This window comes from Polypterus senegalus, chromosome 14, assembly GCF_016835505.1.
Source record: "Polypterus senegalus isolate Bchr_013 chromosome 14, ASM1683550v1, whole genome shotgun sequence".
NCBI lineage: Eukaryota > Metazoa > Chordata > Cladistia > Polypteriformes > Polypteridae > Polypterus > Polypterus senegalus.
In genome coordinates, this window is record NC_053167.1 from 98,813,748 (window position 1) to 98,829,126 (window position 15,379).

The 15,379-nt window shown below is 39.1% G+C and overlaps 1 protein-coding gene across 4 annotated transcripts in view; it reads right to left on the reverse strand.

Moving 5' to 3' along the window:
• Positions 1-15,379, reverse strand: part of agla (amylo-alpha-1, 6-glucosidase, 4-alpha-glucanotransferase a) — a 99,419-nt gene that overhangs the window by 23,570 nt on the left and 60,470 nt on the right. For all 4 annotated transcript variants that reach the window (XM_039735885.1, XM_039735886.1, XM_039735888.1 and 1 more), the window contains exons 20-23: positions 14,754-14,888; positions 14,382-14,512; positions 7,775-7,911; positions 3,671-3,804 (exon numbers count right to left, since the gene is read on the reverse strand). In XM_039735885.1, coding sequence (XP_039591819.1) covers positions 3,671-3,804; positions 7,775-7,911; positions 14,382-14,512; positions 14,754-14,888 — 537 coding nt within the window. The remainder of the gene's footprint in view (positions 1-3,670; positions 3,805-7,774; positions 7,912-14,381; positions 14,513-14,753; positions 14,889-15,379) is intronic.

Sequence of the window (15,379 nt, forward strand, 5' to 3'; positions counted from 1 at the left end):
ATTTACTGAGGCACCATCTAACGGAATTGATTAAATGCTAAATATAGAACCAAGACAGACAAATTAATAAAGAAATAAAAGCCCAGTTATAACACCAGACAAGATATCTTTTTCCATGTATAGTGAATTCACTCCCCATTTGGACAAGTGAGCACAGTGATACGGAGTTTAGTACTGCTGTGTCAAGGGTCAACTGATCAGGGTTCAAATTACAAGCCTAATTAACATGCCCAAATATGTCTAGGTTAAGTTAATGGTAACTCTAAACTGGCCTAAGTGTGAGAACTGGAGTGTACATAACTAGGACATGCAATTGACTGGCACCCTTTCCGAGGTTGCTGCTTACCTTTTGCCTAGTACTGCAAAACCAGGTACTTGCACCGTTAACCCAAAAATGTCATTATGCAGGTTTTAGAATGTTATGGTATGTTACTTTCCAGTAGGGCAACATTAATGTATTCAATTACCACTAAAACATACTGGTAAAAATATTTACAATTATATGCTACAATATGAAACAAACAATTTGCCTAATTGTTTTAAATTCATGTGCAGACTTAAATATCATCAAGATTATTTGCCCTGAGGCATGTGAAATCTTGAGACAAGCTGGGAACAGCAGAGACCTTGTGCAGGTTTCACCACTGGATTTTTACCACTTGAGCTTTTCCTAAATCAAAGTCGGGGCTAAGGAAAATTTGTTGGCCTTCGCAGGACATGTTAGATGTCTTCTTTACCTCCTTCAAAATAGCCTGGCAGTTGTCAAAGTTGAGAAACTTTGCAACAAGTAACTGTTTCATATTCTCAAAGAAAGCCTCCGTAGAGGTATATGATCAGTCTATGTACTTTTTCGTAGATCTGGAGACGTAAAGATTGTTTTTTTTATCACATTTTTTCACTTTTATTATTGTAACTAAAACCAAATAGAGCTATTGTGACACCATACAAAACATTAGTTTGACACCCTTTCACATGAATATTTTAACTTATTTAAAACACACAGGCTGCCGCCGACCTCTGAGCTGAAAAATAAACTTCCACATTGTTAGGGATACATTCCACCCTTACTGCATAATGCTATCAGTCTGCAAATCAATCACATTGTTTTTCAAATACTGCTATCTAATGCTACTAAAAATACTTTAAAATAAAATAAATGTGAAGTGATTAGAAAAAATGTTCAAACTTAACAAATAACAGACCTAGAGCACAAGAAGATTAGTGCTAACGTTAGTTTCAAGACAAACGAAAAACAAACCTGTGCAACAAAACCTCAGCTGGTTGATGACTGATCAGGAATGCTGCACTAAATAAAGGAGTAGGCTAGCAAAGTGGAAATTTTGATCAGTCTTAAAAAGATGTGTGAATGGATGTGTCTTACAAAGCTCTAAAAAGCTAAAGCGTTGGAAACTATATGTGTGTCATAAAAGCAAGAGCACACAAACTGTAAGGGCTTAATTGTCTGCGTGTGCTCTGGCCACCCATGAAGCATCAACTCAGCCTGAATTACAGTAAAAACCCCTGGCAAAAGGGAGTAAGGTAAAATAAATATGGTCCTTATAAAAAGGAGGGATTTCAGAGCAGGGAGAGATTTCTGAAGGTTAACTATAGTATTAAACAAGTACACAATTTGGTTCTTAACATCAGTGTTATAACCAGAAGAGCCCCTGAACATTTAACACAATTATTTACAGTATTATAAAAACAGCATACAATATGTCTTCTTGCAAATTGCGTAAGATCTTAACACATAACCTACTATGTTCCTTTTAGGCCTAAAGTAACCTTTTCTCAGTTGGAAAGAACATATGGACTTACATCCATCCATTTTCCAACCCGCTGAATCCAAATAGGGTCACGGGATCTGCTGGAGCCAATCCCAGCCAACACAGGGCACAAGGCAGGACTTACATGACTTTTGTACTCTGACATATCAGTGTTTATTCATTTATGAAGGTTTATTCCTGCCACAAAAAATAAATAAATAAAAAGTGTTACTTTACAGAGAAGCTTTTTAATCTCTGTAGTGCAGCATGTAAGGGGTGTATGGTGGATCAGAGCAAGCTCTGGATTTTAAAAGAATAGTGTGGCTCAAATTCCAGGAGTGTAGGTGTATGCAGCCATGGAATTCTTAATGGGGGAACTGACTGACTGCTCATTTACGTGTGCAAGCACAATCAGGGAAGCTATCCTCATTAGGGCTCTGTGTAACATTTAGATCACCTACACTCAGAAAGGTAAAAAGGGGCTGAGTAGAAGGAGAAAAGGAGAAGAAAGAAAATTTGAAAAAAAAAAAAAGAAGAGCAGAACCAGACAGTCAGGAAAGTGTGGGTGAAAGGAGGCAAAATGGTTGAACATGCCCTGTGGTGATGCAAACGGAACGGTGCTCCAGCAGCTGATCATATTTGATGAATAGTTGCAATCTTGGGCTCCAGGAGTCCTATGGAGACCAAAAAAAATGTCATGAACAGGGAGTTGGGCTTGGTGGCTCCCAGTGGGTACTGAAAGAGGTGTAAGAAATGGAAGCAACATCAAAGACAGCTTTGGTCTGTATCTTAATCCTGCGAGATACAAGGGACACAAGAGCGAGAGGGAAACATTGAGGTGGAGATATGAGAAGCCAGTTCTGACTTTGTTTTAATTCCATTTTAACTATTTATTGAATTTATTTATTGGATTTTAACTTCATCATGGTACTATTGTTTCATGGACCATTATTTACTGAAGATTTTTGAATGGACCACACTTTTTGGACACCATTTGTTGATATGAATAAAGTTTCACTTTTACACTTTGCACCCTTAACTTGTTATGCAGTAGGATTTAAAAAAAAAGAACAGTTGTATGAATATATTAACCATTTATGTACCTGCATTGCTCTGAAAGGAACAAAAATATTTTGTAGTTCCTCCTAGTTTATGACTTTAGAAAGACTGCTAACGATGAAGTTTTTGACAAGCTTTAATTAATATGTGTTTTGCTGGACAAGTAATTAAAATTGTACAAGTTACTTACATTATTTACTACTGCATATAATGAAGAAATCTGATTATCTGCAAGATAGTTTTAAAATAAATCAAAGGCTGCTTTGCAAAATTATAAATTTTAAATAGTGTCCTTTTATTCTGCAATAATTAAAATGTCAAAGTTTAGTAATACCTATTAATTATGCATTTCATTAAAAGAAGTGTAAAGGTGGGTTGAGGTACAGGGATCATCTTCTGTACATCAAGGCAGCAGTAAGTGAAAACTTGCTTGGTCTCCATATTATCTCCTGTGTAATCCCCCTTGCACAAATTTGAAATTAAGATTGCAGCATTCCTTTGCCTATGTATATTTTAATTGATAGTTCTCTTGAATTACTGGATGCATAATATACCTTTGGATCTGCTTGACCACTAAAATATTCTTCCTAGCTGTGGCAGAGGATGTGGTATGTAGATTTGTGTTTCATATTATTCAAGTGCACCCAACACTAATTTTTATTATTTAATACTATTGGACTCGAAATATTTTCCCTCTGATACTTTTGCCCAATAAACTATGGATTACCTGTTTTAAAGTAGCAATATAGTCAATTTATTCCTCTTTGAAAATTATTTTATTTCTTTCGTAAAAATTAAAATTCAAGCCATACATCCTGTAGTTTATATTCTTCTACAGTTCTTACCTTGACATCTGTTTCCAAGTGGCATCTAAAAGAGTGGTATAAACACCAACCAGAATAGCATCAAAGTAGCAAGGGATGAGATAACGAGGGAGATGCTTCAAGTAAGTAAACATTGCCTGCAACCACTTTCCCACCTGGGTTAAAAAAATAAAATGCACAATTTAAGTAATACAATGTTTCAGTTAATTTACAACAAATAAACAGATATTAACTAAACAGTGTCAAATGCTGGTTATTAATTGTTAACAAATCTGCATTTTCAGAATAGTTTATGTATATGATATTTTAGACATGAGTTTGAGTTATTAATAAACCAATCTAGTACGTTCACTTCAAAATATAAATACTAAATCTTAAAATCACTTACGGTACATGCAGTATATTTTCAAACATGCTCTTTTGCACTTGCTGCAAGGGAGTTAGTAGCTCTTGAAAAGTGCTGGCTATGCACTTGACACAAATCACACACTTTTCACTATGAATAATAATCAATAACCAATACTTAGGAGATTACTGTGATTTGTGTTTTATATTGCTGAATATTATTGTTTAAATATACATTTGTGTATGCATAATGTTATGAATGTGTGGACAGGGTACATTTTAAGGGCTCTACTAACTCTAACATTTCCACCACGGGCTGAGAGGGGCAGCTGTTACTGACTGCCTTTTTCTTTTTATCTGCAGTTCTAAGGCTCATTCCAAACAGGACCAGTGCCCCAGGTACGGTTCAGTCCGGGAGCCCTACCCCTTCTGACCTAATGCCATAAAAACCTCATCAAAGCCATAAGTCTTTGTTCATCAACCCTGAAGGAAGTCTGAGCACTATCAACCACCTGTTTGTAATCAACGGAAAACCAGCAAAATTATCATGTTTTGGACATTTGTAATTGGATAAACTTTTAAAAATAACCAGATACTGATATAAAATAGCTGCCAAATCCCTGGTTTGCTGCTCTTAATTCTGTGTCTTTACCTGAAAACTTATTCAAAATTACTTTTTTTTGGAAGTAGTTGGTGAAGCCTGTGGAAATCAGCATTTACAAAAATGTGTCGAGTTCCTAACCTTCAATACACTAAACTTTATCACAGGCTCTCCTTCTGATGTTTAATTGCCTTCTGCCCCTTATATATTTGTAATTTTGAATTCACACCATCCTTAAAAATAAGGCTAAGTGCAATTTTTTTATAGGGTGTTGAAGCGTCATTTCAGCGACAATCTGAGGATGGAAGTGTTTCTCAAGGAAGAAATGCATGCACAAATTTTAAAGTAAAAGCATATACACACGCACACACACATACATACACAAATGTGAGTAGGAGGGATCTGTATGGACCAAGTGAAGGTAATTCCACAGCAGGCCAGGTGGTAGCGTGGCGCACTAAACCCTCTTCTGTTGTCTCTACAGACCAAAAATGGGAAAACCTGCCTGATTCAACAGTAAAGACATCACTTCCGGTTCAGGTGCCCAGAGAAACGTCACTTCTGGTTCCAGCATCCAGAAGAACATCACTTCCGGTTCAGCCATGTCACTTCCGATCAAGGTCTTTAAATCCGCCATGCTTGGAACATTATTTCAGTACAGTCTTGGACTCCAATCTATGTACATCAGTGCTATTTAACAAAACCCTTTTGCAGCCTGGGAAATTATACGGGTGGCTGCCCCAAACCTTTTCCTGTGTTGAGGCCATTTATTTCACTATACAGTGCATCCGGAACTTTGTCGATGCACCTTTGGCAGCAATTACAGCCTCAAGTCTTTTTGAATATGATGCCACAAGCTTGGCACACCTATCCTTGGCCAGTTTCGCCCATTCCTCTTTGTAGCACCTCTCAAGCTCCATCAGGTTGGATGGGAAGCGTCGGTGCACAGCCGTTTTAAGATCTCTCCAGAGATGTTCAATCGGATTCATGTCTGGGGTCTGGCTGGGCCACTCAAGGACATTCATAGAGTTGTTCTGAAGCCACTTCTTTGATATCTTGGCTGTTGTCCTGCTGAAAGATGAACCATCACCCTAGTCTGAGGTCAAGAGAGCTCTGGAGCAGGTTTTCATCCAGGATGTCTCTGTCCATTGCTGCAGTCATCTTTCCCTTTATCCTGACTAGTCTCCCAGTTTCTGCCACTGAAAAACATCCCCACAGCATGATGCTGCCACCACCATGCTTCACTGTAGGGATGGTATTGGCCTGGTGATGACCGGTGCCTGGTTTCCTCCAAACGTGACGCCTGGCATTCACACCAAAGACTTCAATCTTTGTCTCATCAGACCAGAGAAGTTTGTTTCTCATGGTCTGAGAGTCCTTCACATGCCTTTTGGCAAACTCCAGGTGGGCTGCCATGTGCCTTTTACTAAGGAGTGGCTTCCGTCTGGCCACTCTACCATACAGGCCTGATTGGTGGATTGCTGCAGAGATGGTTGTCCCTCTGGAAGGTTCTTCTCTCTTCATAGAGGACCTCTGAAGGAGTGACCATTGGGTTCTTGGTCACCTCTCTGACTAAGGCCCTTCTCCCCCGATCGCTCAGTTTAGATGGCTGGCCAGCTCTAGGAAGAGTCCTGGTGATTTCAAACTTCTTCCACTTACAGATGATGGAGCCCACTGTGCTCATTGGGACCTTCAAAGCAGCAGAAATTTTTCTGTAACCTTCTCCAGATTTGTGCCTCAAGACAATCCTGTCTCGGAGGTCTACAGACAATTCCTTTGACTTCATTCTTGGTTTGTGCTCTGACATGAACTGTCAACTGTGGGACCTTATATAGACAGGTGTGTGCCTTTCCAAATTATGTCCAATCAACTGAATTTACCACAGGTGGACTCCAATTAAGTTGCAGAAACATCTCAAGGATGATCAGGGGAAACAGGATGCACCTGAGCTCAGTTTTGAGCTTCATGGCAAAGGCTGTGAATACTTATGTACATGTGATTTCTCAGTTTTTTTTATTTTTAATAAATTTGCAAAAACCTCAAGTAAACTTTTTTTTCGCGTTGTCATTATGGGGTGTTGTGCATAGAATTCTGAGGAAAAAATGAATTTAATCCATTTTGGAATAAGACTGTAACATAACAAAATGTGGAAAAAGTGATGCGCTGGATACTTTCTGGATGCACTGTAAATATGTTCTTACATAATACGCTACCAGGCGGCATGGTGGTGCAGTGGTAGCACTGCTGCCTCGCAGTTAGGAGACCCGGGTTCACTTCCCGCGTCCTCCCTGCGTGGAGTTTGCATGTTCTCCCTGTGTCTGCGTGGGTTTCCTCCGGGCGCTCCGGTTTCCTCCCACAGTCCAAAGACATGCAGGTTAGGTGGACTGGCGATTCTTAATTGGCCCTAGTGTGTGCTTGTTGTGTGGGTGTGTTTGTGTGTGTCCTGTGGTGGGTTGGCACCCTGCCCGAGATTGGTTCCTGCCTTGTGATTGGCTCCAGCAGACCCCCGTGACCCTGTGTTCGTATTCAATGGGTTGGAAAATAGATGGATGGATAATACGCTAACGTGGCTGTCCATTTGTCTGTCCAGGATTTTAAATCACCTGTAGCTCACAAACCATTTGAACTATTGACCTGAAATGTGGTACATATATACAATGTGACGTCTACTATCTGCTTTCGGGGTGATGATTGACCTCCAAGGTTATTCCTATTTTAATTTTTATTTTATTGTAGAATCAACTCTCGGCAGTGTCCAGCAGGGTAGCCGTGCAGTGCATGCGTATGGGTGCCGTTCTCATCCCTACCACCTTCGCCGTCAATTCCCCTACCTCTTCATATCTTAAATCATTCTTGAGGCAGATCGAAGACTTAAGTGCCAGCTTAAGCGAAAAATTCAGGAAAACGTACTAAGTAATTGTAACACAAACATTGACTTAATCAGTTTTAACTCAAAAAGATGCTGATGGAAGAAGAGAAGAAGCTGCCCGCTAAGGTGGAGAAAAGAAGAGCTGCTCAGGAAGCAGCAAGCGCATCAACCTCTGAGCAAATGAATGCTAAATGTACAGAGAAAGAGCATGAAAACTACAAATGGTGAAGTCAAGTGTATGCACTGCACATTATCATGCAGTTCACTGTTACCGGTATATTTATTAGTTTATTTATTTTTTCTTTTTTACCTGCCCAAGTGCTCCACCTCTGGTTACCAAGCGATTACTGACATAGTCAATCATCCAGTCTCCAGTTCTTAGGTTATCACAGAAAGGATGGCCCAAATCATTCTTGGGTCGGATATCAGCCATTACTGAAATTAACCCTAAACAAAAAGAAAGCAGTATTTGCAAAAAGAAAGCAGTATTTGCAGTCTTGGCTACAACAATACAGAAAAAAAAGTGAAATACATTGGTATTTGTATAATGCATATTGCAGACATGCATGGTGGATTAATTGGTGGCTCTTCAATGGAATCTTTTCCATGGCTGGATCTTGCCTTGTGCCTAATACTGCCTGAATAGGATCTGGTTCACATGACCAAGGACTCTGCCATGGACAGACCCACGCCAGGCAGAGAGAGAAGGAGGTTTAGCGCTGGACCAGCAAACCCAGCCCATAAAAACCAAATTGCTGTGCTTGTTCAGCAAACCCAGCCAATAAAAACCAAATTGCTACAGCAAACGCCAAGTGAAAATCACATGATGCGGTCAACTATCTTAAGTGCAAAATCAACTACTCTAATTGGAACATGAAACGTACGAACATAACATCAATGCAGAAATATGACACCACTACTACAGGAAATGGAAAATCAAACTTCTTTGGATTGGCAGTGGAAAGATCATCAGCAAGGGGAACACAATTCTTTAAGGTGGAAACGAGCAGCAGCACATGCAAGCTCATAGGATCAGGAAAAAACAGCACTGGTCTCATCAAAGACAAGAACAGCAAGATCCTACTCACAAGAGAAGCACAGTATGCCCGGTTGACACTTCAAGGAGGTACTCGACCAACCAGCACCCACCGTAACATGCGACCTTCAGGTATTTCCTCCCATGCTGGAGCTTACAGTGGACCTGGGTGAGATTATGAAGGACGAAGTGAGGATGCCAATATGGGTTCTGAAGAACAACAAAACTCCCAGTAGAGACAAAATGTCAACGGAGCTGCTGAAATATGGAGGTGATACTCTGGAAGAAGCCATGATAAAGCTATGCAACAAATGCACTCTAGGAGAAATAGTTCCATCAGTATGGCGAAAGTGTGTAATTGTCAAAATACTGAAGAAAGCCAATGCCACTAACTGCAACAACTGGCAAGGATTACATTTCCCTCCATTCTTGGAAAGGTATTCTGCATCGTTCTCTGTAACTCTGTTGCACAGCAGAAGCTCTGCTGTGAGAAAAACAGGCTAGCTGTTGGTGAGGCTGGTAGTACAGCAGACAGATTTTCATGCTGCTCCAGAAACCACTGCTAATATTTTAGCTAAATTGACTTCATCAAAATCTTCAACAGCACTCATCACAGATCCTCTCAAATATGTCTGTGAGATATATGCATGTTCCACAAATTGTGACAATGACAAATACTATGAATTACCTACCTTGACCAAATCACCAACAATGAAGTACTCAATCAGTGTGGCCTGCCCAAACTAGACAACATAGTCACTGGCTGACAAATGCGCCTAACAGGCCAAATCCACATACTACCTAATCACTGAATGTCTGAGATAGCAATGAACTGAAAACCAAGAAATGGAAAACAAAAGCAGGGCCACTTTAAGAAGTGGAAAACAATGTGCCATGAAAACTGCAAAACAGTTGACATTGATTGGAAAGAAGCCACAGCACAATCACTGGAGAAAGATTGCCACCCTATTCACCAAGAACTGTGAGAGGCTCTAAGCCTACGTTTAAGTCATATGTTCAAGAAGTGGATAAAGAAAGTTTAAAATGGGTAGGTGGATTTTGAGTGTAACATAAAAAGTTGCAAGAATGGCAAAATATTAATAATTTGACACACAAGAATGGCTAAAAGAAGTGAAGTTCTGCAAGCAGAATAAATAGATTAAATAGATTTTTATGAACATATGTACCAAATTCCAAATATAAAGAAATTTTCAACACTGTAAAATGAAATTGCATTAGATATAGATAGAGTTTTTCATCAGTTTAATGTTCCCCAGTGGAACTACTGTACTACTTTTGAAAACTAATCAATATATAGTGGCAAATACTTATAATTATTCAAACAAAAAATAAAATGAATGAGATCAGTGTCAATTAACTAACAATGGTACCAGAAGGAAATTAATTAGATTTGAATTGTTTTGGGAAATATGAATGTAATGCTAATTAATTGAAAGACTGTTAACATTTTCAATACTTTGGTTCCCCCTTGTGTACAAGAAGTACCACAGTACTGGAACTTCTGTTGATAATGGTGTCTTCAATGGAACTTAATTTATAAATATATATTCAAGTACTCTTTGTGTTCTAATTATGATATTTTAAAGTGTTCTACTAGAGCATGATTTAGTAAAAATGTATTGTTTAAATACATACTAACATATTCAAGTTTGGGTGAATGAGTTTTCAGCTTATTGTCTATTTTTAGTATCCGAGCATCACATCTACCTTCTATAATTATCAGATATTAAACCAGAAGTATCTTTATTCACACCGACTTTAAGCTGAGCTATTGACCTGTGCAACATACAAACATTTACGGAATTTCAAAATATATATATAGGCATTTATTAGTAACATTTCTAAAACTGATTAGTGACAGAGGAAGAATTCAGTTGTGCAAGCAAAGCACACATTGTAGAACAATATAATATAGCATACATTTTCCAAAAAATAAGTGAATGATTGTGAAACTGGAAACTTTCAAAGAGTAGTCTGGATTTTAAGGGCATTCCTTTTAAATACCTAAAATGGACACAATATTGTATACACTGTCTTTTTTAACTTTTGTTGTGGTTGACTCAACAGTCAATGAAATGGAAGATTTACAAAAAAAAACCCACTGAAAATACCTACAGTGGGAAATACTTGAAGAACAACAATAAAGATTAACTGGTTACATTTCACAAACATCAGTGACAATATTAAATACAACCCAGCCACATGGGATGCACAGACCAGTGTGTTTCTTCGTGCCGGTCCCAAACCCGGATAAATGGGGAGGGTTACGTCAGGAAGGGCATCTGGTGTAAAATTTTGCCAAATCAATATGCGGACAACAATACAAATTTTTATACTGGATCAGTTAAGCCCCGGGTTAATAACAACCGCCACCAGTACTGTTAGCCAACAGGGTGCTGGCGGAAATTGGGCTACTGTTGGCCGAAGAAGAAGGAGAAGAAGAGGGGGGAGACGTGTCTGGAGGCAGGAGGATTGGAGGATAGTAAAGAGAGTGGAACTGAGGGTAGGAACTTTGAATGTTGGCAGTATGACTGGTAAGAGGAGAGAGTTAGCAGATATGATGGAGAGAAGGAAGGCTGATATATTGTGCGTGCAAGAGACTAAATGAAAGGGGAGTAAGGCCAGGTGGACTGGAGATGGATTCAAATTGTTCTATCATGGTGTGGATGGGAGGAGAAATGGGGTAGGAGTTATTCTGAAGGAACAGTATGTCAAGAGTGTTTTGGAGATGAAAAGAATGTCAGGCAGAGAAATGATTATGAAGCTGGAAATTGGTGGTGTGATGATGAATGTTGTTAGTGCATATGCACCGCAAGGTGGGTGTGCAATGGGTGAGAAAGAAAATTTTTGGAGAGAGTTGGATGAAGTGATGAACAGTGTACCCAAGGGACAGAAAGTGGTGATTGGAGCGGATTTCAATGGGCATGTTGGTGAAGGGAACCGTGGAGACGAGGAAGTGATGGGTAGGTATGGTGTCAAAGAGAGGAGTGAAGAAGGTCAGAGGATTGGGAATTTTGCCAAAAGGATAGACATGGCAGGGGTGAATATGTATTTTAAGAAGAGGGATGAACATAGGGTTACGTATAAGAGTGGAGGAAGATGCACAAAGGTAGATTACATCCTTTTTAGAAGAGCTGATCTAAAGGAGATTGAAGACTGCAAAGTGATGGCAGGGGAAAGTGTAGTTAAGCAGCATAGGATGGTGGTCTGTAGGATGATGTTGGAGATCAAGAAGAGGAAGAGAGTGAGGGCAGAGCCAAGGTTCAAATGGTGGAAGTTGAAAAAGGAAGACTGTAAGGTTGAGTTTAGGGAGGAGGGGAGACAGGCACTGGGTGGCAGTGAAGAGTTACCAGACAGCTGGGATCTACAGCAGATGTAGTAAGGGAGACAGCAAGAAGGGTGCTTGTTGTGGACATCTGGCTATATAAATGTAATGAATTATTAAAGAGGAAGGAGGAAAAGGAAACCTGGCAGTGAAATAAGGAAATACAGGAGATGACAAAGAAGAAGTGGGATAGCCAGAGAGATGCAGAAAGTGGACAAGAGTACAAGGAGATAAGGTGCAAGGTGAAGAGAGAGGTGGCGAAGGCTAAAGAAAAGGCATATGATGAGTTGTATGAGATGTTGGACACTATAGAGGCAGAAAAGGGCCTGTACCGATTGGCTAGACAGAGGGACTGAGCTGGGAAAGATGTGCAGCAGGTTAGGGTGATAAAGGATAAAGATGGAAATGTACTCACAAGCGAGGACAGTGTGTTGAGCAGATGGAAAGAGTACTTTAAGAGGGTGATGAATGAAGAGAACGAGAGAGAGAAGAGGTTGGATGATGTGGAAAGTGAATCAGGAAGTGCAACAGATTAGCAAGGAGGAAGTAAGGACAGCTTTGAAGAGGATGAAAAATGGAAAGACTGCTGGTCCAGATGACATACCAATGGAAGCATGAAGGTGTTTAGGAGAGATGGCAGTGGAGTTTTTAACCAGATTGGAATCTTTAATGGAATCTTGGAAAGTGAGAGGATGCCTGAGGAGTGGAGAAAGAAGTGTACTGGAAGCTAGGTTAAGAAGTGAGGTGATGATTAGTGAGCAGCAGTATGGTTTCATGCCAAGAAAGGCACCACAGATGCAACGTTTGCTCTGAGGATGTTGATGGGAAGTTTAGAGAAGGCCAGAAGGAGTTGCATTGTGTCTTTGTGGACCTGGAGAAAGCATATGACAGGGTGCCTCGAGAAGCTGTGGTATTGTATGAGGATGAGTGGCAGAGAAGTATGTAAGAGTTGTACAGGATATGTGAAGTGTGACAGTGGTGATGGGAAAGTTGGAGGTGGGATTACATCAGCTCTGAGGCAATGCTGATGGACAGGTTAGATTAGACAGGAGTGGACTATGATGTTTGCTGATGACATTGTGATCTGTATGATTAGTGAGCAGGTTGAGGAGACCCAGTAGGTGGAGATATGCTCTAGAGAGGAGAGGAATGAAGGTCAGTAGGAACAAGACAGAATACCAGTGGAATGGTGAGGACAGGAGTAGATGCAGGTGGATGAGTTTGGGATCAACAGTACAGAGTAATGGGATTGTGAGGATGCAGGCAGGGTTGAATGGGTGGAGAAGAGTGTCAGGAGTAATTTGTGACAACGGTATCAGCAAGAGAAAGGGAAGAAGGAGTTGCATTGTGGTGACCAGAAAGCAGGAGACAGAGCTGGAGGTGGCAGAGGATGCTAAGATTTGCTAGGATTAGAAATGAGTACATTAGAGGGTCAGCTCAAGTTGGATTGTTGGGAGACAAAGTCAGAGGGAGATGGCTTGGTTTGGACATGTGCAGAGGATAGATGCTGGGTATATTGGGAGAAGGATGCTAAGGATAGAGCTGCCAGGAAGAGGAAAAGAGGGAGGCCTAATAGAAGGTTTATGGATGTGGTGAGAGAGGACATGCAGGTGATGGGTGTAACAGACCAAGATGCAGAGGACAGAAAGATATGGAAGAAGATGATCCGCTGTGGCAACCCCTAACGGGAGCAGCTGAAAGAAGAAGAGTGACAATATGAAATACAACAAACAACCTGCTAAAAGCCTTTGAAAAATATTGTAATTCTGGGTTTACTGTATGTTGATTCACTATGAGGGGTGATAAAGATTTCAGCCTGATGTACTATAACAAAAAACAGTTAAACTAAATATTTTTTTATTTTTCAACATAATTCTTGTAAACATACTGTAAAAAATATAATATTCACAAAGCCTTTTCTGTGCAACTCAAATAAAAATTTTGTCTTACTTGTACAACTATTCTTTTACAGCAGTTTTTGCATCTTCATTGATAGCATAGCACAGTGCATGCAGATAAATGTTAAGTGTAACTCTTCAGAACACATTTTGAAATTATTAATAAACTTTGTGGCAGAGAAAAAAAAGGGAGAGGGATCTACGACTTTACTGCACCCTAATACATTGATGTCAAAATTAACTTTCAAATTATTGATAAAAATGAATATAAGTAAAAGCAAGGAAAGTACGGTAGTTTAAAAGAATGTTTTAAATTCACAATCATTTTGTATTGCAATAAGATACATTTGCTCATACTAAGAAATGGAACTTTCACAAGCTCTTATTAGTCAATTAATTGAGTAATAAAATCACCCTAACATGTCGATTGTGATAATTGTTTAGTAAATTATTTGCTGTTAATTGATATAATGTATCTGAAACTGGCAAATATCCATGCATGTAAAATTTATACATAAATATAATACGTTTTCTGGAAATAATAACTACAGAGGATAAAAAGATACACATTTTAAGGTAATAATTACCAAGTAATACAAACTTAGTAATTTTTTCTGAGCCTTAAAGTACAGTGTACCTTGCAGTCCTGAATACTTAAGGGAGGTCCATGATGGGATATTGTAGCAACCCCCACCATCCTCCTGCTCCTCAGCATCACAGCGAAATAGCAACACGTTCATGTCTGCCAATGTCAGGTCAGATGCAATTCTGTGCACAGAAAGGATGAAAGTTATGAATGCTATTTAAATGGATAATGAAGAAATGTTTTTATTACAATTACTAAGGTAAGGTTATATTATATACTTGTGTGTTTTGTGGTTTTCTGTACATTTACAATTGCTATACTATATTTAAATTAATGTATAAAACAAAACATATAAGACCAACTATTAACAGAGACTTAACAGTTTTACAAGTACTGTATTTTCTTCCTTTTCTAATAACTTACTTTGCAAATGGAGTCTTAAGTATAGGCTTGGCATTGTTATCAGGGAGACTACCCATTTTAAAGTGAGGACTAAATTGGATAAGATGATTTCTTAACATCCCAACAGCTTCTTGAGCATGTGGATCCAAGCTCACTCTTGAAAAGTAAAAAACAAAAAGATACAAAATTAATTTTTCAGCTATGTATAAATTATTTTAATACAGAACTATAGAATAAACACAATAAAACAGACCTCACAATAGTAGTAAGAGGTTCCCTTTAATAATAAGATACTATAGGGTATTATTGGTGTAAAATAATTATTGCAGCTAACCTTTCTTTAATATACATTAAGATTTATAATGAAAAATATGAAATATATTTACAATACAGCCAGAGATGCATTTATAATTGTATAAAACCCCTTTCATTGTATCATTGTCAGTGGTGCAGTGGTTAAGTGCAACTGATTCATGGCTCTAAAGGAACTGAATAAAATTTGCCCAAGATAGACAGTCCTTAGTATTCCCACCAAGTTATTTCTATAATTGCATGAGCTGCCTGGGTACTCTGGCTTCCTCCATTTCTAAAAGACTTACCTGTTAACTGCAGTGTCTAAATTGCCCTGGGGCTAGTGAGTACATGTG